Below are 26,671 nucleotides of genomic sequence, written 5' to 3'. Positions count from 1 at the left end.
AAGTCGATTTCTCATGGAACGGCTTTATAAAGAAACATGTGAAACTTTACTTCACTCTCCTAACTTAAACAGATCCGATGGTTTATGTCTATCCCCTTTATGGGAGATGGTACTTTATAAATCAGCTAATCTTTCCTAGCTTTTTATTGTGTGTGTGTGTGTGTGTGTGTGTGTGTGTGTGTGTGTGTGTGTGTGTGTGTTTTTAGTAAGGAAATTTATTGACCTTTTTAGTTATCTTACATTAGCTACTTAGGTGGCACCCTTTGGAATTGTCAGTTATTGTTCAATTAGCTTTATAAATGTACTGAAGATGCCTGCGATACACAGGCAAAAATTTTACTATTAAATAATATTTTACATGAGTTATTCCATTATTATAATTTTGAATTCATATGTCTGCTCACGGTATTTCCTTATTAAAACATAAGGGATTCTCAGTGCTTTGGATATTACAAGTTGCTGCTATTTTTTCATGCACTAAGTTATCTTAATATCTCACACTCAAGAAAAGGGAGAAAAATGGATCTATAAAAGAAAACTTACCTGCGGTAACAAAGCCACAAATTTTGGTGGCCTATTTTTAGAAGGAATAAGCCTACATATAGGTACATAGTTTCGTTTCTGACACTTCTGCAGTAAAGCAAAAAACAGTCTAGTGCTTCCCATGACAGATTTCTCATCAGGATATATAAACCTGGCAGGACGAATGTGATGATTATATTTTAAGCAAGAAATGGGTTTAAAACCCATTAAAACAAGACCTAGTAAATGGAAAATAGAAAGCAAGTCAACTGCATGTTACTTTTAAGTTCCTAATGAACTAGTGAAAATTTTACATCTTAGTAAAATCTTACATCTCTAAATCTTAGTACACTTACATCTCTATTTAGACAACTTTTAGAAATCAGTATAGTTAGTCTATATCCTGCATACATTTATAACAACTTAGCATGCATAATCTCACAATAACTTCCATGATATAAGACTGGTAGAAGAAAGATTTATATTTTGATGTAGTTACTAATTAAAGAAACTTTACCTTTTTTTTTTTTTTTAGGCCAGTTCCTTCCCAAGTTAGTAAATCTTAGGTGCAAATAAGTAGAGGGAGCGGATAAGGGTAGCTAATATTTGACATGGCTTGAAGGCAGTTTGTATGTCATACCTACCTTCTTAACACTTGAGACTTTTTCTGAAAGGAGCAAACACACAAAATTAACTGGCATTCCCCTGGACATGGGGGAATGGAAGTTAATTTTGTGTATTCTGGATTTTGTGGAGAGGGTTAGGTTTAGTGAATGGGCAGAGTGTTCTGTTGATTTTGTGTCACTTGCTAAAAAAGTGTCATGGATGTGATTGTTTTCTGTGGATAGACTAATGAGGTCCAAATAAATGGTGCTAGTTCAATTAGCTAAGGTTTTAAATTAAACTTGCCAAGAAATTATATTCTTGTTTTATCCTTTATCCAAGTGTAAGCAAACAAAGTTTGCATGTGAAGTACATTCACGACTATGCTACTTGTATATAGAGGCTAAATGACTCCACATTAACTTCTTTTGTATACCATAATGCAAAGCACACACACCCTTTTGAACATGTGCAATGCAATGCATTATGGGAAGGGCTACTACCTAAACTGGTTTGGGCCTTTATTGAGGTCTCATCAGTGGGAGCCATACCAGAGAGATATGAAGTAGCCTAGTCATGGATGTATTTCACATGCAAACTTTGCTTATATATATTTGGATAAAGGATAAATTAAGAACATATCTTGGCAAGTTTAATTTAATTTGCAACCAAGTGAAAAAAAACTTCCTACATCTGCTAAGATTTTGATAAAACTGCATTGCTGGGAGGTGTGGTGATGTAACAAGTGATGTATGTGCCTTCTGGTGTGGGTAAGGTTTCTACAGACAGAAAATGGTAAGGATCCATCAGATAGTTGAGTGATCACAGTGTAAAGGAAAGGCAGACAACTATTGTTTTCCTTTTCTATGGTGAAGGACATCCTTGGGTGTTGGCTGTTGAAGTATGCTAAAAATGTTTCTAATGTATCCCTGCCAGAACATTGCTGGCAGGGATACCATAATGCGGAACATTGCTGGGAGGTGTGGTGATGTAACAAGTGATGTATGTGCCTTCTGGTGTGGGTAAGGTTTCTACAGACAGAAAATGGTAAGGATCCATCAGATAGTTGAGTGATCACAGTGTAAAGGAAAGGCAGACAACTATTGTTTTCCTTTTCTATGGTGAAGGACATCCTTGGGTGTTGGCTGTTGAAGTATGCTAAAAATGTTTCTAATGTATCCCTGCCAGAACATTGTCCATGTAGCATAGCAATATTGTGGGTTTGGGAGGTGCAGAGTTTAGGGCTATGTTTCCAAAATGTTTTATGAAAAGATGGGGGGGGGGAGGAATAACTGTCCCATTTAGTTTTATATTTTTTCTTCCCATATGAAATAACCAGTGTGCACTGTAAATTTGAATAATTCAAATACATCTGGAGGGAAATGGGACTTTATCAAATCGAGGAGCTCAGTTAATAGCATGTTAGTGAAAACTAATGAAGTAATATTGAAGATAATTATTATGTCTGAACTTTTTAGGATATGGTTTTTTAATAACGTCATTAAGATAATAGAATTTTTTTACAAAGGAGAAAGAGTTACCTGTGAGAGGGAAGCTGATGATTTAGCCAAATGTTTAGCAACCTTTTATGTATAACTGTTTATTCTGTCAACAACTGGACATGGGAAGGGTCATCTGGTTTATGAATTTTTGTGCTCTATATATTCTAGATGGCTTTGCATGAAATCACTTGAGTCTGTTAACATTTTCTTTGGGCCAAGAAGTTACTTTTTCAGTAATTTACAAACTTCATTCTTTTGTATGTAAAATGATCTCATAGAAGATTGTGCATTTTGCTTTCATATTCTGTTTCAATTCATTATAACAGTAGTGTTCTCTTTGTCTGCTTTGGTTATAAAAATATTATTGCTACAGGGTAACTCTTTTAAGGCATTTTCCTTTAGTGAAATATTGCTTTTGGGAGGTTTGGATTTGGTTGGGATTAGGTTGTTAACTATATCCAAACAAATGTTATTGGCTATAACAAGAGGTACATAACGTACTTTGCATTCAATAAATGCCCCTTTTGGAACTGCCTAAGTGTAACAGTAAAGTTATGACTTAAATTTTTTCAAGCTTCTTCTGTTAGGCTACTAACAGCAACACACTGTGATTTAGTTCAGTGGCTGCTCTTGCAACTGAACTAAATTACCTTCACCACACTCTTTTGGCGAATGGCAATAATCCCTTAAAAACTGAAAAAGTACTAAATGTCTCCCTGAATCTCCTCCCTTCCCTAATACACAAGGTAAACAAAACTGCTACTATCCCATACATTCAGAGAAATTTTGTAAAGATATCTACACTGTTTCGACCACATATCAAACAAGCAGCACTAATCCATTGAATCTGCAAATAATAGTGTATTTATTTTGTTATTCTGGGAAATTTCAATACCCCTGGATTATTTAAGGTGTTCCACTGTATTAATATTTCATTAATATAAATATTAAAAAGTGTTGGAGACAGACAGCATCCATGTCTTACTGCTTGGTTTATACATTGTTTTTCAGACATTTTTTCATTTATTTTTATTTCATTATCTTTGTATACATTCAATACTGCATGTAGTAGATATGTTTATTCTTTGTAATATATCAAACAGTATATATATATATATATATATATATATATATATTTGGCCTGAATCCAGCTTGTTCTTCACCAAGCATTTCTTCCACAATTCTTCTCAACCGTTTCTCAAGTATACTTGCATAAATCTTGCCAGGAACACTCAGTAGGGAAATACCTCTGTAATTCTCACATTCAGTTTTATTTCCCTTTTTATACATGGGCACTATGAGACCTCTACTTCAATCATCGGGAATTTGTCCGTCTGTCCAGGACTTCTGAACTATGCAGTGCAGCCACTGTAAGACTTTTATACAACCATACTTCAGCATTTCTGGTCGAATATTGTCTACTCCTGCTGCCTTTTCACATTTTAAGCCTTTGATGGCTTTTTCTACTTCAAGTATGGATATGTATTCCTGACTGTATGCCTGTTGAGTGTTTTTTTACCACTGTGCTATCACTGCTTGTTTCTTTTTGCAGTTTCTCGAAGTAATTACTCCATACTTCAAGGATATCTTTTTCTCCCGTTTTCATGTCACCTTTATCATCTCTAACTCCTTTTACAGCACTCTTTCCTCAATTTCTAAGCTTCTTCAACAACCTACAGAATATTTTGCCACCTTCTTGATATTTATTTTCTATGTTCTTGCCAGTCCTCCAATGACTTTTGTTTAGCTATTTTACACACTGTTTCGCTTTCTTACATTTGTCTTTGTATTCTCTAAGAGCAAAAGCTGACTTATTTGCCAGGAACGTTTGATATGATTTCTTCTTTTCCTTCAATGCCTCTTTAACTTCCTGTGTCCACCATGGAGTTCTGATTTTTCTATCCTTGCAGATAACCTCACCACATGCCTCTCTGGCTGAATCAATCAGGGTTTTCTTCAAGGCTTGCCACTGAATCTCCAAGGTTTGGTTCCTGTTCTCTAGCTCTTTCATTTTTTCTTCAATCATGTTTGTGTATTTTAGTCTACAGTTCACATCTGAAAGTAGCTCAACTTTTATTCGCTTTAAAACTTTCTTACATGTTATTATTTCATCATCATCAAATTCCTGCCATGTACCCTCAAGGGGTGTACAGGATATGATAGTACTACATGAAAAAATTTACATCATTATTAATTTCCTATCTACAATTTTCCTCCAAATCAGTCTGTTACTTGTCAAGACTCCAACATTATCAGATCTTATATTTTTATCGTCTAAAGCACTTTGTACCGTATCAATCCACCTATATCTTCGTCTTCCTCTGGGTCGTTTCGCTGCCAACCTGGCAGAGAACACTTGTTTTGCTAATCTTTCCTCGCCCATTCTATTTAAGTGACCATACCACCTGAGATTAGCTCTGCTAACGCATTCCTGGATGCTGACAATGTCAAGTTCTTTCCTAATATCCTCGTTTTTAATATGATATTGCCATTGATGCCATCTGTTCATGCCTATAATCTTTCTCAGGACTCTCATATCTGTGGTCTAGTCTTTGGTCAAGTATTTTAATTCTGACCCAGCTCTTAGATCCATAAGTTAAAACTGGTTTGAACACTGTCTTGTATACAGCTAATTTAGTGTTCCAACTAATTTCTCTCTTATTCCATATGAATTTATTCAGTTGACTTCCCACCATACCAGCTTTGCTGATTCTGTTGTCTATTTCTATATTTAATTTACCATCTTCAGTAAAAATCGTGCCTAAATAGCTGAAATGTTTTACTTGTTCCACAGGTTCTCCATTCACAACACAGTTGACATTTTTAACAATTCTACCTATTTTCATTGTCTTTTTGTCTTTTTATTGCTGACCTTCATACCATATATATTGCAACAGTTATTCAATTTAGTCAGAGAATCTTGCAGACTTGTAGTGGATTTATTTAGAAGTATAACATCATCTGCATAAAGCAAAGAGCTGATATAACATCTCCAATTTTGATATCAAGTTTAATACCACTTTCCTTCATAATGTGATCCATATAGATAATGAATAACAGAGGGGATAATGTACATCCTTGTCTCACACCAGATTTAACATTAAACCATCTTCCTGTAATTCCTTCAATTCTAACTGCTGACTTACAACTCAAATAAAGACTAAGTATTGCTTGATATAATGCCCCATTGACACCATATAACTGCAGCATATTGAATAGCTTCTCTCTTGGCACCTTGTCATATGCCTTTTCCAAATCGACAAAACTTAAATACAGATCTTTGTTATATTCCCATGCTTTCTCGACTATTTGTCGTAAAGTGAAGATCTGATCCTGACAGCCTCTATTTGGCCTGAATCCAGCTTGTTCTTCACCAAGCTTTTCTTCCACAATTCTTCTCAACCATTTCTCAAGTATACTTGCATAGATCTTGCCAGGAACACTCAGTAGGGAAATACCTCTGTAATTCTCACATTCAGTTTTATTTCCCTTTTTATATAGGGGTACTATTAGAGCTCTACTCCAATCATCGGGAATTCGTCCCTCTGTCCAGGCTTTCTGAACTATGCAGTGCAGCCACTGTAAGACTCTTATTCCACCATACGTCAGCATTTCTGGTCCAATATCATCTACTCCTGCTGCCTTTCCATATTTCAAGCCTTTGATGGCTTTTTCTACTTCAAGTATGGATATGTATTCCTGACTGCATGCCTGGTCAGTGTTTTTTACCACTGTGCTATCATCACTGCTTGTTTCATTTAGCAGTTTTTCAAAGTAATTACTCCATACTTCAAGGATATCTTTTTCTCCTGTTTTCATGTCACCTTTATCATCTCTAATTCCTTTTACAGCACTCTTTCCTTCATTCCTAAGCTTCTTCAACAAATTCCAGAATATTTTGCCACTTTCTTGATATTTATTTTCTAAGTTCCTGCCAAAGTTCTCCCATCTGAGAGCTGCTCAACTTTTATTCGCTTTAAAACTTTCTTACATGTTATTATTTTCAATTTAATCTTGCTCAAGACTAAATAGTGATCGCTTCCAATTTCAAATCCTCTATACACTCTGGTGTCCTGCACCAAGGAGAAAACATCACTATCAACAATAACATAGTTAATGAGACTTTTCTTATTTCTTGCTTCTTCTCTCCATGTGAATTTGTGCACATTTTTATGTTGGAACATGGAGTTAGTAATAACCAGTCCATGTCCTGAGCAGAAATCCAACAGATATTTGTCATTATTATTAGCTTTGCTCTTTTCTCCAAATTTTCCCAAAATATTTTTGTATGTCTCACAATCATTTCCTACTCTGCTATTTAGATCCCCAACAAGGACCAACTTTTCCTTTTTCATTGTGTCAGTTGCTTTTTCTAAAGCCTCAAAAAATTCCTTCACTTCTACCTTAGTAGAACCTTCTGTGGTACCATAGGCACAAATAAGTCTCATTGTCCAGTTCCCCATTCTCATATTTGTCCACATTACTCTAATTGAGACTGCCTGCCATTCAAGAAGATTAGCCTCGTATTTTGTGTTGAATACTATGGCTACTCCTTCTTTTCCTTGATTGTCATTGCCTGAATATAACATTTCGTATTTATTACTCAGAAAGATCTCACCAGTTTTTGTCTTTTTTGTTTCAGTCACCTCTATTATGTCGATCTGGTACTTATCTAATTCCTCAGCTAGCTCCATTTCTTATGTTGATAGTACCGATCTTTAACTCTGGTGATGTTGAGTTGGGGTGTGCTTTCATATTTGTTCCAGTAGCTGACTTTTCGCTGTTCGGCCTGGTTTCCTGGCGAAAACAATGGGGGCCCTCGTTTAACCGGGCGACGCCCCAGCCGGCATGAAATTTTGTCATGTTGTACCATCATTTTCTATATTGGTTTAAGCCAATAAGAATACAATTTGGTCGGCTAAATCCCAAATTGCCAGCCCATCCTCATTCGTTCAGTATCCAGGTAGATACCCAACAGGGTGTACCACGAGAAGGTGAGGATTGTACATTAGGTCAGAAGCCCTAGTCGGTTCTCCACATTCCTTTAAAGGCTATATGGATGTCTCCTCTCAGTTATACAGCTTTGACCCTTAAGCAAATTGACAATACAAAATGTGTTATTCTTGGTAAAACGCTCCAAGCAGTGTTGAAATTTTCATGTGTGCGTTTTTGATCTGCTGTGAGAGATATCATCTCAGTTATGGCCAGCCTGGTTGGCCGAATGGTTAGAGTATCCGTTCTCCAACCAAAACACTGTGGGTTTGAATGCCGTCGTGGGCATGGATGTTTGTGATGAAATTTGACAACTTTATAATGAAATTTGTGAGAGTGAACTCACAGTACATGATAATAATAGTAATAATATGACAACATGTTTTGTTCAAGTGTTTCACAAACTTTTAGGCCACTTTTATACATTGTCATAATATTTTTAAAGTTTTTGAAATTCTGTTATCTTAAGCAGAAACATTTTAAAAATTAAAAGCAATGTTTATATATAAACAAGTTTTCTATTGGAAAAATAGTAAGTTATAAGCTTATATATATAGATAGTAACAAGCTTACAAACCTGGATCACCAAAACAATTCAATGAACGAGATTCATCCACCTCCATGTATATTTTCTTCCCTCCATATTCTTGATATACCATTTTATCTGAAGGCATGAGTATTTCTCCAGTGTCCTGTAAACAAAAATAATTTAATAGAGATTTTTCACTTGATTACAAAGTAAATTATACTTGAAAAGAAATTAAATTCATGTTCAATCCTTTACCCAAGAGTAAGCAAACAAAGTTTGAACATAAAGTATCTTCATGACTAAGTTGCTTGTACATACAGGTTGTTCACAGCACATCAACTGTCTCAGTATGTCATAATGCAAAGCATGCTTCCTTTCAGACCTGTATATTACTAAGCATGGAAGAGTCACCATCCAGATGGCTTCAACATTTAATGAAATCTCATCAGTAGAAGGCAGACCCAGAAGGTTACCAAGGTTGAATTAATGCAGAAGTCATATTTGTTACACACAGTGAAATAGTAAATCCAACCACTACCAATCTGGAATCACAGGGGGATAGAGGTCCTCATTATAGATACAAACCAAGCTGTGCTAGTAACAAGAAACCTGAATGCCAAACACATAGCCTGGAACAACAAAACTACAAACCAAAACAATATAACACTCAATGGCTTTGCTTCAGCAGGAACATCATGATCTTGAGGCCCCAGAACCCATATACTATAATGTGGCAGAACTTTCTGATGTCCTTGACATAGTCATACTCCAAAATACCATGAGCAACACCAAATAAGTGTGATGGAGGGCCTCAGCTCTGATCATGCAACAGTTTTACTCTACTTGGCTCAAAACACAAAAATATCTCAGATCAGTTCCCAACTATCAAATGGACAAAAAAAAAAAAAAAAAAACTAATGATTACTCTACACAAATCTATTGGTCCAGTTCTGACCATCAACCCCAAAACTGACCACTCACTTTCAAACATGGAAAAGCAAATTTGACTGCCTTAACATGTGGCATCACTAATGCACCACTTGAGAACTCTAACCAACTGCTGGACAAGATTTAAAAAGCTTTTGTGAAAAGAATAGAGCCAGGTGCCATTTCCATAGAATGCTGGCCAAAGAACAATGATATGAGCTCAGGGCTATGAATAAAGTCTGATAAGTGTTTAGAAACTATTGAAATCAATGATGGGAGAGGAAACCTTCTTAAATACAGAAGACTAGATAATCTGCAACCAAAGCTTCCCAACACAGACCATAAACTCCTCCCAAGTCCATAGCAAACATGGCTTGGTTTAATGTGAATAGACAAAGCTAAACCTTTTTGCCAAACAGCCTGAAAAGCAGTGTAGTCCATACTACACCCATGCAGATCTAGACTTTATTGGTAAAGTACATACCCAGGTACATCGTATGCTAAAATGCTCAGATTATAAAACTTCATCCAACCAACATGCTCTGCCTTGATACATGAAATCATCACCAAACTTAAGAATAGGAAAACACTGGGTCAAGATGGGATCTCTATCAAAATCATCAAATGTATGATGCACAAGACTATAATGTACACTGGGGCCATTATTAATGCAATATTAAGATTTCACTACATCCAACCATCTTGGAAAGCCATTGATATAATCTTAATCCCAAAACTAGGAAAGGCAGCACAATTCCCCCGAACTATCACCCCATCAGTCTGCTTTCTTGACTAGGAAAAATAGCTGAGAGGGTAATACAAACACGACTGCAGAGAGTCATGAAAGAATTAAATCTCATTCCTGATGAGATTTGGATAACAAGAGAACTAATGCACTGGACAACAAGTTCTCAGAGTCATGGAGAATATCAGTGTATGGTATACAACTGAAAGCAGCATAATCTTCCTGGATGTTGCCAAAGCATTTGACAAAATATGGCACAACATGCATTTTCAAACTCCAGGAAGCCAAATTCTAACTAAGACTGGTAAATCTCACCAAATCCTACCTCAGCAATCACAAATTCCAATGTCAGAATTAGAAGAATAGTTGGAAAAAAAAAGTGAATCCATGTCAGCACAGACAAGAACACTGCAGTGCTATTCACAAGAAAATAAGTATCCTCAGAGGGAGAACTAGTCATGTTTAGTACTCCCATTCCATGGTAACTGGTAGCCAAATACTTAGGGGTACAACTAGATATGGTATTCCCTGTGGTACTGTATAGATTTGAAAGTTGGACTCTGAGAAAGAGTGAAAGATAGATGCATTTGAATTATGGGTTTCGAGACGCTCACCAAGAATACCATGGACTGCAAAACAAATCAATAAATCAGTGATAGACAGAATAAAGCCAGATTGCTCCCTCGAAGCTATGATCATCAAGCAAAAATTGTCATACTTCGGACATATTATGCGAGCAAATGACAGTCTGGAGAAGATGATGAGGCTTGCTAAAGTTGATGGAAGCAGGAGAACAGGAAGACCAAGAATTAGATGGGTGGATGGAGTTAAAGAAGCAACTGGAGTGCACTTGGAGGTTCTGAAAGACATGGTCAGGGACAGATCTGAATGGAGAGTGCATGTTCATGGAGTCTCCAGGAGTCGAAAATGACTCGATAGAATATAACACACACAACTAGATAAATAGCTTCACTTCACGATCTATGTTGATCATGTCTGCTCAATAGCAAATAGGATAACTGTATCCAATACTCCACTAATGAAGCTGGCTAAGTAAGAACCTTAAACTACTCCTATAAAAGATGATGTTCAGACCAGTCTTGACATATAGGTCACTTGACTAGAATCATGTGGTGGAGTGAAACATTATCAACTACAGACAATCCAGAACAAATGTTATGTACAGTAGTCAACATACCATGTGAGAAACATACAGCTTCAAGGAAAGCTGCAAAATTGAGAAAAAGTGAAAGGGCTGCAAAATTCTTTGCAAATGTCACTATCTATCCTAACCCATTAATCTGCCAACCAGTAGAATACAGAGAACATGACTCTCTAATACATCAGCACCCCTAAACAGTACTGAATAATCAAGTTTTTAAACTCATTGCCAGAATCCTACAACAGTCAAGCCAAAGGCTCAATAATGTCCTAAGTCCATTGTGATCTACTACCTAGTAGCAAAATACAATAAACAAACATTCCAAAACCACACACACCAAACAGGCAATTTTTTTTTTTAAATAAATAACTTACTGCCAATAGGCCATAATGGGTGAGCCAAGTAGTCAATATTCATCCCTAACACCAACCTGACAAAGGGATACCTTTTTTCCAGTTTTATGTAAGAGAATATTCAAACTCTGGACAGAAGATTTCTCTTCTCAGAATAACTATTACCACCAATCTTTCTTGGCAAAACATATTTATAAGTATTGCCTCCTCAGTATCTAAGAATTGCATTACTGTACAATTATTAACTTACAAAATATAACTCTATAAATTTGAAAATCCGTCCAACTGCTGAATCCAGTGGTTGGATGGATTTTCAAATTTAGGATGATTCCCCTTCTTCCTTCACTACATGCTATTCCCACTTCCTATGCAGGGTCCGCATGTTCTTAGATGCGATATCTTGTTAGTACCACTCCCAACCGACCTGTCGCATAGCCTGCCGCTGGGGGGGGGGGTATTTTTGGATGTAGTAGCGTATGTTCACAAGGCCGGTTTGCCTGCTTTGTGGGATGAAAAACGCCAGATAAACTGGCAGAAAAAACCCTACTGCCCGTGCCCAAGACCAGCTAACTTGGCTATGGCTGAGGAAGATCCTCAAATTCCTCACATCTTCGACGGGAATCGAACCTGGGACACTCCTTCCCCAGTCATATGGTTGCGAAGCGCAAAGCCTCTAGGCTAGCCGCGTGGACTTAGGATGATTCCCCTAAGGACTCTGAAATTCTTTGGTCCCATACATTTAAATATAATGACTTGTATTTCACATGCACCAGACTATTTCTGCTGTCTGCATTTTCTACAAATATATCTATAGTCACTGTTCACCAGAACAAGCTTCCATAATTCTCTCACTACTTCTTAAAACATATGCTGCAACTGTTCAGTGTTCCTTCACATTTCTACTCCATACTCACAGAATAAGTCCACCCCCCCCCCACACACACACCTTCCTTTCTCTTCATTAATTCCCTCTACTGCTGTCCTTTGAGATAACCTCCTTTCTTATGTAATTTTCTAATGAGCATAACAGCAAATCTTCTTGGTACAGTGTGAGTAAGTTTAGAAATCTTTTGATTTCAAAACTTACTCGCACTGTACCACGGTCAAATAATCAGCACACACAAACTGCTGGTTGGCATCTGTTACCTACATAAATTCAAAACATGTGTACTTTTTTTTTTCCAATTTTATATACATATATATCAATTTCACACACGAGAGATCACTATTATTATTGTGCCCTCCATGGAGTCAGCAGACTCATCGTGGGAGGTTCGTTCACCTGACAACACATTTATCATACCGAATCTTTAAATCCTTAACACTCCTTACATTAACAACATATTCTGGTAATGCGTTCCATTCACTGACAATTCTCCTTGTAAAAAATCTACTCCTCACATCCCTCTTCACCACATTCTTACATAATTTCCAGGGATGACCTCTGGTTTTTTCCCCTCTCGCCTTCTACTATTTTTATAATCTTATCTGGATTAATCTGATAAAATCCTCTTACTAACTTTAATGTCTATCAAATCACCTCTTTTTCTTCTATCTACCAAACTCTACAATAAACAGTTCTTCAACCTCTTACCATAGCTAGCATTCGAAAGTCCTGATATTGTCTTAATCACTCGTCTCTGGACCCTCTCCATTGTTTCCACATCACTTTGAAAACCAGGTAAACAAATTTGAGCACAATAGTCCAAGTATGGTCTGACTAGTGCTTTATGCAGTGGCACAGCCACTTCCTCATTCCTACATGTTAGAATACTTCTTATCATAGTAGCATTATGATGGGCAATCTTTGCAGCACTTGCAATATGTCCCCCTCTAAACTTCAATCTACTCTCAAACCATCACTCCCAAATCTTGAATCTCATCCACTTCCTCTATTTCTGCATTCCAAAATGCAACACCTTGCACTTATTGATATTAAAACTACAACCCCACTCCTTTGTCCAAGAAAAAAGTCTATTCGTGTGTTGAGGCATAAGTGCTGTGAGGACTTCATATTGGAGGTTTAATGAAATATTTACAGCACTAGGAAAGGATTAAAACTAATTTTAATGCTTCCAATATTTCATCTCAGTCACTGAGACATCTTCAGGGATTACAAACTCTTGTAATACACTCAAATACAACACAATACTAAGTGAAACATGTGGGTGACTCTAAAGTCCTATTTAGGTGATGTGGGCATTTGTAGGTGACCTAGGATGTAAAAGTGGTATCTCTGATAATTAATGTTTCATAAATTTTGGGAAATTTTATTGCATAAAACTTCCCAAAATGCAGGGGATGGTGATAGCAATATTAAAATCCTTCTGAAGAGAAGATTGGGAAAGGATTGACTCTGTTTTTGATTCTGTGAGATCTATAGCTATTAGATAGGAAGGTGTGATGTATATATATATATATATATATATGACTGAGTTCTGCTACATTAGAGACCTAAATGGAACAAAGGTTATAGGCTCTATTAGTTAAGTGTTTTAATGATACCATATTGTTGCGAGGGAAGGGCTGACGGAAAAGTTTGTGAATGAATCTGCCTGTATAACTTGGTTTCCTGTATAGTGAAAGGACAGGTAACCAAAGTGTCTAGGAAGGCTGAATTGTTATTAGTTTCTTTTTCCATCGTAAATTGGATTTTAGGATGAAGACTATTGAGGTGACAAAGGAAAGAGCCTAATGTGTCTAAGCCATGAAGCCAAATAAAGAACAATTATTATTATTACATAACACCTCCAGGGAATCCAAAGGCTCATCAAGGGAAGGCACCTAATCTATAACTCAGCCAACCAGGCCAGCATCTATATCATCTGCATAAAGCAAAGAGCAAGATTAACATCACCAATTTTGATATCAGATTTAATACAACTTCCATCATAATGTGATCCATATACATAATGAATACAGTGGAGATAACATGCATACTTGTCACACAACTGATTTAGCAGTCCATTTACACCATATACAACTGCACAATTTTGACCAGCTTTCCTCTGGGCACCCTTGTCATATGCCTTTTTCAGATCTGTGAAACATAAATACAAATCCTTGTTATATTCCCAATAGTTCTCAATTATTTGTCTTAAAGTAAAAATCTGATCTTGACACCTTCTATGGCCTGAATCCAGCTCGTTCTTCACCAAGCTTCCCTTCCACAATTTTTCTAAGGCATTTCTCACATATACTTGCATAAATTTTACCAGGAACATTCAGCAGGGAAATACTTCTAATTCTCACATTCAGTTTTATTTTCCTTTTTATAGATGGATACAATTCAACCCTCTGACCAGGCATTCTGAATTATGCAGTGCAGCCACTGTAAAACTTTATACCTCCACATTTTGGCATTTCTAGTCAAATTTCATCTACTCCAGCTACCTTTCTACATTTCAAGTTTTTATTTCTGACTGCATTCCTGTTGGCAGTTTCCTACCACCATGCTGACACTGCTTACTTCAGTTAGCAATCTTTCAAAGTAATCATGCCAGACATCTAGAATATCTTTATCTTCAGTTTTCATGATACCTTTATCATCTCCGATTCCTTTTACAGTACTCTTTTCTCCATTTCTAAGTTTTTTCAATAGCCTCCAGAATATTCTGTTACCTTCTTGATATTTATTTTCTATGCTCTTACCAAAGGCTTATTCTGATTTTTCTTTGGCTAGTTTTACACAGTGCTTTGCTTTCTTACTTTTTTCTCTGTATTCTGTAAGAGCACAAGCCTACTTACTTGAAAGGAACTTGCAATATGCTTTCTTCTTTTCTTGACTGCCTCTTTAACTTCCTGAATCACCCATGGAATTACGATTTTCCTATCCTTACAGATAACCTCACCACATGCCTGGTAAATCATCCACCTGGTGAAATTCATCTATCACCTAAAGACATTCTCAAAAAGCTATCCTCATGATTGGATTCAAAAAACCCACATCCTGTTAGAGAGCAAAGTAGGTACATATGTAATATTGCATATGAAAATTTCACAGAATTTTCAATGCAATATTACAGAAATCTTTCATAAAATATCTACATTTCCAAGTAGTTCAAAAAATATTTCAGAAATAATATCTAGACTCAATAAAAATGCTGAATTACATACATACATATTACCTTTAAATACATTTTAGACATTGTCTTTAATTCTGCATTATTACTTTTAGCAAGTTTAACTGGAAGTGGCTTTCCTGCAGGCTGAACAAGATTGCATATGTATACTGCCATCTGAAGTCCTTCACCTAGTGAAAATCTTAAGTATTCTTTCCTCATGTGCTCTTTTGACTGAACCCTGAAAAAAAATAATAATAATATATATACATATATATGGACACTTTAGCAATTTACAATTAATACCAACAGGCAAACATTAATATCGCGTATGTCAACTTTTGGCTCTGATCACCATTTGAGGGAAGCTTTCCACCAATGTGCAGCAGACATCATTTGTAATTTGTCTCCATTCCTCCATCAGAGTAGCACTGAGTTCAGCAACAGATAGAGGATGTGCTGTTCTGGACCTCAGTTGCTCCAATTCATCCCACAAGTGTTCGATGGGGGTTGAGGTCAGGACTGTGTGTATGCCATCCTGTGTTTAGCACCCATCTCTTTATACCATTCCATAACAGCTGCAGTTTTGTGTGTCATGGGGCACTGTCATCTTGATAGTAACACAGGTCCATTCCATAAAAACTCCACACTGTAGGCAGTACCTGATTATCCACAATATCATACTGAGCTGCCTTCATGGAACCAAGGATAATGACCAGTGGTCCTACTCCAAACCAGTTGAATGCACCCAACACCATTACACCTCCATCACCAAACTTTACTGTGGATACAATACACTGTGGTAATAAGTATGCATTCACCAGGCTGCCTCCATACCCTGCCATCAGAAAGGAAACAGGTGAACCTTGATTCATCGCTCCAGAGTACTGTTTTCTACTGATCAAATGTCTAGTTCACATGCTCTTTGCACCAGGCCAGATGAGTCACCGTGTTCACTGCAATGTTTGGTTTGTGTGCCGCTGCTCTTCTGTGGAAACCTCAGTAAATAGAGTTCGTTTCATTCAGTATTAGTGTTGTTCACCATGGTGTTACTGGCACTCTGGAACTCATCATGGATGATCTGTGCCCATTGTAGTCAGTTTTTGTCTGCCACCCATTTTTAACACCCTCCTATCTCTGTCAGTCATTTTCAGAGGCCATCCCGGGTGTTTTCCTGCACTAATGATGCCAGAATGTCTCCATTTTATAATAACTTTAGTTTAATCCTTTATCCAAGTGTGAGCAAACAAAGTTTGCACCTGAAAATATCTTCATGACTAGCAAGGTGATGCAACTGTTGGCAACTCGGAGCAAAGATGGACCAAGCTCTCAACAAGAGTTGCCAATTCTTGCACCACCTTGCTACAGTCCTTGAAGATATTTTCAGGTGCAAACTTTGTTTGCTCACACTTGGATACAGGATTAAACTAAATTTATTATAGTCTAACCAAGTGAAAAATAAACTTCAAATGTCTCTATTTGTTGATAAAACTGCCAACTGTTGATTTTGGATGCTCCAGTTGAGCAGCAATGACATGTATAGACATGTCACCAATGTGACAGCCTACAATGACAACTCTCTCGAAGTCACTGAGTTCATGTTGTGTTGCCATAAGTGTATAGTTGAATACTACCTGTATTCAACTGCTATGATGAAATACTGCTTCCTACTATCGTACATTGTACACTGGTTTTTATGTTATTAACAAACCTGGAATGTTCCATAACTTCAAATAACAGGGGTGTCTAGACAATTATTAGTGTACGTTATTGTTGTCCCACCTGAATGCTACTTCCTGAATCCACCATAATAAATTTAGTTTAATCCTTTATCCAAGTGTAAGCAAACAAAGTTTGTGCCTGAAGTATCTTCAGGACTGAGGCAACTAGTGGTAAAGGTGGACCAAGCTCTCATCACTCCTTGCTTTAGTATCTCCCATAATGCAAAGCACATCTCCTTGCTGACATGTATAATGCTATGCATTAAGGGAAGGGCCACTACCCAGACCGGTTTCGACCTTTATTGAGGTCTCGTCAGTGGGAGCCAGACCCAGAAGTAGTGATACTAAGGCAGAAGCAATGGAGAAGTCATATTTACCTATACGAGTTGCCAAAAGGCGTACCACCTTATTATTAAATTACTCTGGATTTAGAGAAAGATGTTGGAAGTTTTTTCCCACTTGGTTAGACTATAATAAATTTAGTTTAATCCTTTATCCAAGTGAATCCACCATGTTGTGATGTTACTCCTAAAAAAAAAGTCCAGCAGAAGTTAATTATAACTAACAGAAACTATTTGACAATACACACTGCAGTTTGTTTCAGTAAAGAATTGCAAATATCATTGAAATATATGAATGTTCATTGATCTGCTCAATTAATTAGATGATTTATACTATAATCACTTGAGAATTTTATTATCACCTGAGATAATAAATTTATTACAAATAAATACACTTAAGGCTGCTATCAGCAATGTATATAAACACACACACACAGTTATCTTTCAATTAACCAACCTTCCATGGGGTAGTGTCAACTAACTTGGGACACAGCATAGGTAACTGTATATAAAACATACTGAATGACTAGCATCGTCAGATAATTGAAGTGAGATAAATGAGGGATTACTATATCCAAACAAAGATGTAGGCTTACAGAATGGTTATCAGTAACCATGCCGTAAGCTTAATCCAAGAGGAAATTTCAATGTTAATGAAGAAATAATCCATTTCTTCATTAATATTGAAATTTTCTCTTAGTGGAGGTTAAAAAAATAAAATAAAATAAACATTCAAAAATCAGAAACATAAAAGTGAAAAATTACTGGTCTTATAAGTTATAATAAACTGATGGATGTAAAAATTTAAATCTTTGGTTAGTCATATTTTTAAATTTTTGCTGACCTTTAAAATTTTCTGATGGTAAGGTGAATACAGATGTTGTGCATCCCAGAGTCTCGATCTTTTTCATGTCTACTGATGCAATAACAACATACCTTTTACTGGTCTGTGTTAGCAAAAGGTTTGCATATACATAAAATGCATTCAAATCTTACTACTGCAAACATCATTATAACAAACTTAAAAAAAAAAAAAAATCTTAACCAAATTCCAAACTATTCCTATAGTTCCTGCAGATATGCAGTAGTAGACTTGCTGGAAGATGATGTAGAAGTGTCTATATTTTGGAAATTAATGAAGTCCTGGGATTGTACAATGAAAGAGTCAATGCAGTTGTGACTTAGAGTACTAAAATTATCATGACTGAGTCAGTATACCTTATTAATTCTGGGCTAAATAAGGGAACAACTAAGAGGAGACATTTCCTGATGTAATGTGTTCCTAGAAAATGGCTGCTTGTAGAAAAGTCATATGTTGAAAATTGACAACTGGTGTCGCATACTCTAGGGTGCAATAATGGCAGTGAGGGCTGGATGCTAGCAGACCAAGTTTCAAGATATTGAGGCTATCATTTGTATTTAGGATGGGATAACTAATGATGCCCTCATGCAAGCATTCGATTTTTTGTCGTATCAAAACTTAGTGCAGTGCTGCAATTGGATTACTTATCACTTGATTTTGTGGTTGTTGAGAGCTAGAGAAATGCAAGAATTTTGAAATACTGTGGGTGTGTGTACTTATCCATGACTAACCAAGACAGAAAGTAATAGGGGCCAGTTCTCTCTCCATCTCATAAAATTACCTAAATGTTGCTATATGCTGACTATTATAATTATACTGATGGCATTTTAATACAGAATATACGCAAAAAATGCTTTTGTGACATTTCAAGGATATTGCAATTAAAAAAAAAATAAATAGAACACATCTAACTTGCTTTAACCAGTTAGGAATCATCATATGTGTTTGCAATCTCACAGTTTTTGCCCTTATTGATAATAACAACTTTAATAGCTGAATATGCCAATATTAATGATGTAAAGATTTGTACACAAATCAGTAAGCTTTTTAAGTTCACTAATGTTGTTTTTGTTGAAACAGATTCACTAGCATCACTTTTCCTTTTCTGTTGCACATCATAACTGAGTAAACAATTCACCTAAATTACAAAAATTATCTTGAATCACTAAATTTTTATTTTAAGAATAAAAATCATTCAAATACTCCATGCATGTATCTTAAATCATGAATGCCTATGTGCGCTCTATGAGTGCAATCACTTAACTGAAAGTTCATGCACAATGTATGACCATAAAATGTCTTATTCTCTCCTCTTAGAAATAATTTCTGCTGTATCTTTTTTAATATCTATCTGCAAATCATTTCAGTAGTTTTTCAGGATATGGTAAAATTTCCTCTCTTTGCTAATCACTTTTATGGAGCTCTCTGCATGTTCTGCAAGTCTTTACTAATAATAATTAAAGTTCTTTGCAATTGATCACGACGTGTATCTATTTGTATTCTATGAGTGCAAGTTCTTAACTGCAACATGTGACCAAAGAATATTTTATTGCATTTTTTTTATTACATCACATGAGACAAGATGAAAACCTGAAGATCTGTCCTTTCTCTGTGATTAACTGGAAACAAAACAAACAATACATAAATACATAAACTGTGGCTCAAAATTTGGTATATACATAAAAAAAATAATAAATAAAAAAATTTCAAAAAAAACTTTCCTTTTAGTGCTTTACTATATACTTTTCAGACCTCCAAGGATTATAAAACATGAAAATGAGTTATTATTTTGGAACTTGTAATGTAAAAAAGTGGCACTGTAAGAATAAAAAAATTTTTAAAAAAGTGAAAACAGCCTTTTGATGTTCAACTGCTGGTTCGAAAATGTAATGCTGAGCTATAAAAGAGGTAGAATAAATATTTTGAACTAATAGTAAATAACATACACCTAAAAGGTATAATAATTAGTAGAGAAAAACTGTTTTTAAACTACTGAAAAAAAAGGGGAAAAAAGTAATTCAAGCAATAAAAAATGTGCTTCAACTTGGTACTTCCTCATCATGTACCAAACGACAGATGCGACTAGTTTTACATTACGTTCAAGTGATATAAAATTAAAGGAAATAAATGACGTTTGCAGTACCTTGTTAAAAGTTCTTCAAATCGTTCTGATGCATCAGGTAGACTAGATCCTTCTTCATCTGCATTTAGATACACAATATCCTAAAAATAAATAAATAACCACTTCCATAAAAAAGCTAGCTGGATGATATACAAATAGAGGATAAAGGAGCTGTAGGATCTTAAAATTTTTCTTTTAGAAATTTGCATGCATTAAAACTGTTTTCAAAACTCAAAACCCTGATATTGTATCATTGTTCTGATATTTGATCAGAATATCACTTTATCACATTTCATTTGATATACATATGGGAAAAAAAAAAAAAAAAAAAAAAAACACTCAGAGACACTTTAAAGTCATGGCACCACAAACAAGGCTTTTTAAGCTAGCAAAAGGAAAACAGAATATTAGTACATATCTGTTTCTGTCTTTTTCATCTCTTGAATTGCTCAGGTTTTCGTAAAAATTGGTCTCTAGGATGTTTACTTAAATTTATCAATACATTTCAAGTCATTTTTGACTGAATAGTACATTTGAAAATTCACATATCTGATGCTATACATAACTCATTCAGAGTTGAGTTGGCTACAAGAACTCTCCTTCCCCACCACTCACAAAATAATTCTATTGCACTGACTCTGTGAAAAAATAACAGCTTTCCAGCAATTAAAAATCAGTAAATAAAAAAAAGTAGTTAGCAGTTTACAAGTCTGAAAAATTGTGAATCAAAAATGTTTAATATTCTGTTTGAGACTTTGGTTGTTTTTAGCATGTTGCAAGAAACCTTGATAACGATCCTTCACGGAAATAGAAAAATAATTTTAGGTTTTCTGAGCTATATGTAAATAGCATCAGATATGCAAATTTTCAAATGTGTTAGTCAGTAAAAATTATTACACAAAATGATTTAAAGCTTTTATTAAAATAATCATAATTGTAAATTATGAACGTTTTTAAAGTTTTTTTTTTCATATTAATTTTTTTTTAATTGATTGCTTAATAAATACATATTTATTACAAATGATTAATGTACAGAGAATGAAAGGTGTTCTAGATTAAACTGTAACCTACCATGGACTTGATATTTAATAATTTCAATGGTCTTTATTTAGTTTGAGGAATTTGTTAATTGCACAGTAATAACCAGTTTAAAGTAAATTATACTGTGCAAGAAATTATATTCTTGTTTCAATCCTTTACCAAAGCATAAGTAAACAAAGTCTGCATATGAAGTATATTTACACCTGGACCACTTCTATACAGAGGCTGTTGACTTCACATCAATTGTCCAAATTAATGTGCAGTACACCTCCTTTCAGACATGTGTATTGCTATACATCATGTGAAGTGCTACTACTTGAACAAGTTTTGACCTTTACTGAGGTCTCACCAGTGGAAGCAAAACTCAGGAGGATATTTAACTTAGGTTAAATCAATACAGAAGTCATGCATTTTCTTACACAAATAGTAAAATGGTATATAACCATATTAAAATACTCTGGATCAGAGAATATTGCAGAATGTTTCTTCACTTAATTACAAAAAATTACAATTTTGACAAAAATTATCTTTGTTTAATCCTTTGCTAAAGTGTAAGCAAAATTTGCAAGTGAAGTACCTTTGCCACTCAGCTGCCTTGTATACACAGCCTGTTGACTGATATGAATACAACTGATATGTATTCATATCAGTTGCCTCAGTATCCCATAATGTATAGTACACTTCCTTTTGGATATGAATACGTATCTGAAAGAAAGTGCGATATGCATTATGGGATACTGAAGCAAATGATGTGAAGTCAACAGCCTCTATATACAAGTAACCAAATTGTGAAGTGCAAACTTTGCTTATATTTGATTAAAGGATTAAAATGAAAATACATAACAAGAATAAAGTAAAAACAGTTTCTTGTCTAGTATGATTTACTTAGTAACCAAGTAGAAAAACTTTTTACAAACAGCAGCAGTTTGTAGATAAAGATATTCTTGTTTCACTAATGACAATGTGGCAGCAATTATTTTCTTTCCATTCAATTGAACAACCACATGCAGAAAAGAAGTCCATGCGATGGAAACACACACAAAAAAAGATTAAATAAGAACTAAGACCACGGGATTTCTTTTATAAAGTTCACATAAACTTTACCACTAGAATACAACTGGAAGGGTGCTGACAGCATCGTCGGAAGGATTTCAGAAATGATATAACCATCCCCTTCGTCAATGGCACACTGGAAAAAGTAGCCAGGTCATTAAAAAAGTACAACCTCTACGCAGCTTTTAAGCCCCGCCAGAAACTTGCTACTGTTATCCGTTCTACCAAAGATCAGCTCCCTTCTCTCTTAGTGCCTGAAGTATATAATGTAACCTGTTCCTGCAAGTTAGCTTATTTTGGAGAGGGGAAGATCAGCCACTGTCCATTCAGATGAGCAGAAATCTTACATCTGCAATCACAACTATGGTCAATCTAGCCTTGCAGACCATGTATTGGACACAATTCACAGGATCTTCTGGAAGAAAACCCAACATGCTTCACCACAGTAAATTTAAAAAGGAAAGACTATTTTTGGAATCTGCAGCAGCACTCAGAAATCAACCTAATCTCAACAAATACAGATGCATAAAACTTCCTAAAATTTGGGAATAATAATCATAAGAGGTCCCAGTTTACATCCTAGGCTGCCTACAAATGCCCATAGAGGGTGTACCATCTAGATAGGACTTTAGTCACCCACGTGTTTCATTTAGATTGTGTTGTTTTTGTGTGTATATGTTACAAGTGTTATTTGTACTCCCTGAAGATGTCTCAGTGACAGAAGAAATATTGGAAACATTAAAATTAGATGATAATCTAATTCTGTTAGAACAGTGTTTGCTATAGTGAACCTTTCATGTTATAACAAACTATCAGAAAGTCCTGATCAAAATGCTATGATTAAGTTTTGTTCCTAAAGAAAATTCACTATAGCAACCTATCTACTATAACAACCTATTCTTGCAATTCCTGAGAGTTTGCTCGAGTAAATCTCATCTGTAGAAAATGGATCTTATTATTTTAATTTTTTCAGAAAAATTTTGTTCTGTAGAGTGATGTTATCCATTAGCTATCTCAGATGATATTTTTATATAACTTATATAACTTAAAGGAAAGTAAGTGTTTCGCTTCCAATCCTCTGAAGTCCTAACCAACTCTCGGGGATTTTATTTTTCTGTCCAGAAGATTTTAAACTGACATACAACAATCTCAATTAAAATAATCCAACTTGTTAATATATTCAAACTTTATAAAATTTACTGACATCAAGTACTTCTGCGTTTGTGAAGATGCATCAGAATTAAGTCTATACCCAAATCACACATATATATATATTGTTGTTTTGTTGTTGTAGTAGAATTAATTGTTCTAGCTCTTTAGTTAGGATGATTAATCCTGGTATCAGATAAATCTTCTATGAAATATTTAATGCAAGATTGTTCTGGATGTCTACATTCTTCTATTCTGTGTTCTAAATGCCACCTGCTGATGGTATTTACTAGATGATAGTTATGTGTTCTTAGGGCTAGCTGGTCTGTTTTGAGGGGGGGAAATGTCATATTTAACATACAGAAAAAAAAAAAAAAAAAAAAATTATTTTCTTCCCTGAGTAAAAAAAAAAAACTAAAAAATCCTACTCTCTCTTTCTGTGACATGTGATATATGGATGAGATTTAGTAACTGGTTATAATTTCTAAATGAGACAAAGTGTTAAGTTTGTGAAGATTTATTAATGACAACCATCATCAGTCATCTTGCTGTGTTTATATTTGCATCAAAAATAATATATATAAATTACTATACTATCGTGTAACAATCCCATTTAAAATATATCAAATATGTTGATAAGCTTACCTTATAAAATTTACTGGCATCAAAAGTGCTTCCAGGTTTATGAAGATGCATCAAAATTAAGTCTATACCTAAATCATATATATCTTTGGCCTTAGCTTTGGCTTGCTGTTGTAGTTGGTTGTTCTCTTCATGAGGATTATCTTCATTTGTAAACACTAGTATCCTCTTATGAGACAGCCTCTTACTACTATCAAATATAACAAAAATAAACATTTCTGAAGTTGGTTCGTTTCATTAATCTTAAGAGGATCAAAGAGTTTATGAATATGTTTGGAAAACAAGAAAAGCTTTTTTAATGGATGTTGTTGACAGAATCTGAAAATATTCCAGACCGACAAATATATCATATATTTAAGAAGGATAATCCATATTTCTGAACAACTTAAAAGTAAATTAAGGTTTATACTGTGAGGCAGTTTATTTCCATCAGTGTCATATACAAAGCAGCCCCTCTCCCACCACTCCATTTTTCCAAAGTTATTTTAATATTAGAGTACATTTTAATGGATTTCACTTATCTGATGGATATGATCTTTCTTGCTCCTGAACGACAACAAAGTCCAATAATATCAGCAGCCACTGCTGAAAATTATGTGAACTGATATGCATTATCAAAATGAAGTATCAAAAAATTTCTTTAAAGATATGTTTATGATACATCATCAAAAGAAGATAGACAATGGCAGAGTAAAATGGAAGTTTTTCATTTCTCGGCATATACTAAATTGGCAAATAAAATGAAAATGAATGTGCTTTACTTAATTCTTCAAAAATGAAGAGAGAGAGAGAGAGAAAAAGAAATTCATTAATAAAAGAACTAAAGTGATTCCAACATTAGATAGATATAGCAATATCTACAATAAATATGAATTCCATGTCTTACTAAACTAACTCTTTCTATTTCTTACTCTGCAACATAATTTTATACATCAATCCATACAGGAGAGGACTACAAATTACAGCATATCAATGACATCACAGAGTAAGCAGGTAATGAGTAAGAAAAAATATGCTGATAAGTCTCACAAACAGCTGGAGAAAGTAGTCATGAGGGGAAAAAAAAAATGGTATGAAGAAGGTGTTCCAATGAACAGAGGTAGATGGAATGAAACAGAAGTAAGATGGGTTGGTAGATTTGCAAATGTGTACATAACATTTACCAGAAACTGCTCGTGTTTTTACAGGCTTAAGGGAATGGAAGAATGATAGTGTCCAGTTCATTGGAATGGCATCCATGAACAAAGCTGTCGAAAAGGCATAAAACAGAGATAGAACATCTATGAGAAAGTGATTGGACTGAGTCTGTGAGGAAAAGGAGTATCATCTATTAACTGAGATGCTCTCTCCTGGATTGTAGCAAGCATTTTAGGGAGGTTTGGTGAACCATCCCAAATGTGAGAACAGTAATCTATATTCAGTGGATTTTTAAGGATTTTACAGTGCCACTAACGGAACTGGGCTCAAGCAATTCTGTGGGAAGCCAACATTAGCTGTGCAGGTTAACATGCAGTGGGAAGATTATGAGAACTGTGAAGCTGGAATGTTACTTCACAAGGTTGGAATGCAGCCACCTGTTATTTTCAACATGCCAAAAACACTTGGGATCAGTTTGTATATCAGACTATTAACTGTTATAATGATACAGAAGATGTATGTGATGGCCAAAGAACAGGCTGACCATGCTGCTTTAAAATGCAAAAACTGTGAAGGCACATCTCTGCAGTAATCCTGTGAGAATGCAGAAAAAGTGATGCTGTGAGAGATGAACATTTCACAGAGAACATTGAAATGTGTACTAAGTGATGACTTTGGGGGGGGGGGGAATAAGAGCCTATCATCATTCCACTGGACACTTTCTAACACCTCAACTTATACAGCAGAGGGTGATAAAATCAGAGGCACTTCTCTGGCTGTATGCAAACAACAGACACAGAGATATGCTGTTCACAAATGAAATTTTCACCATTAAAGAGTTGTTTAACTACCAAAATGATCGAGTATATGCCCCAGATGGTCACACAGCATCTGCCATTAGCATCCAGAATTCAGAGAGGTCATCATCCCACATTAGCAATGGTTTGGTGGGTGGCAATGTATTGGGGGAGGGGTATCCAATTTGCATTTCTGCAAGAAAGGGGTCATAAACCTCCACAAAATGTATCAAGACACTATCCTGGAACCTGTGGTACAGCCCCGAACAACACCTTGTTTAATGGTAGACAGTGGACCTTCCAACAGGACTCCGCCCCTACACACAAGGCAAGGACCACACAACAGTGGTTGGAAGTGAATGTGTCCAACCACACATATCACCATCTGATTGACTGATTCTTTCAAGAAA

General features: G+C 35.4%; 1 protein-coding gene across 1 annotated transcript in view; it reads right to left on the bottom strand.

The window, feature by feature from the left end:
* Positions 1-26,671, bottom strand: part of Irbp (Inverted repeat-binding protein) — a 252,925-nt gene that overhangs the window by 115,644 nt on the left and 110,610 nt on the right. The window contains exons 7-11 of the mRNA XM_090393723.1: positions 24,331-24,517; positions 20,464-20,543; positions 15,463-15,637; positions 8,197-8,311; positions 544-761 (exon numbers count right to left, since the gene is read on the bottom strand). Of these exons, the coding sequence (XP_090249849.1) occupies positions 544-761; positions 8,197-8,311; positions 15,463-15,637; positions 20,464-20,543; positions 24,331-24,517 (775 nt within the window). The remainder of the gene's footprint in view (positions 1-543; positions 762-8,196; positions 8,312-15,462; positions 15,638-20,463; positions 20,544-24,330; positions 24,518-26,671) is intronic.

This window comes from Typopeltis vanoorti, chromosome 6 (genome assembly GCF_054136105.1).
Source record: "Typopeltis vanoorti isolate ZY-2024b chromosome 6, IOZ_Tvanoo_1.0, whole genome shotgun sequence".
In the NCBI taxonomy this organism is placed as follows: domain Eukaryota; kingdom Metazoa; phylum Arthropoda; class Arachnida; order Uropygi; family Thelyphonidae; genus Typopeltis; species Typopeltis vanoorti.
The sequence above is the reverse complement of the archived record's forward strand: the minus strand, read 5'-3'. Positions and strand labels throughout refer to the sequence as shown.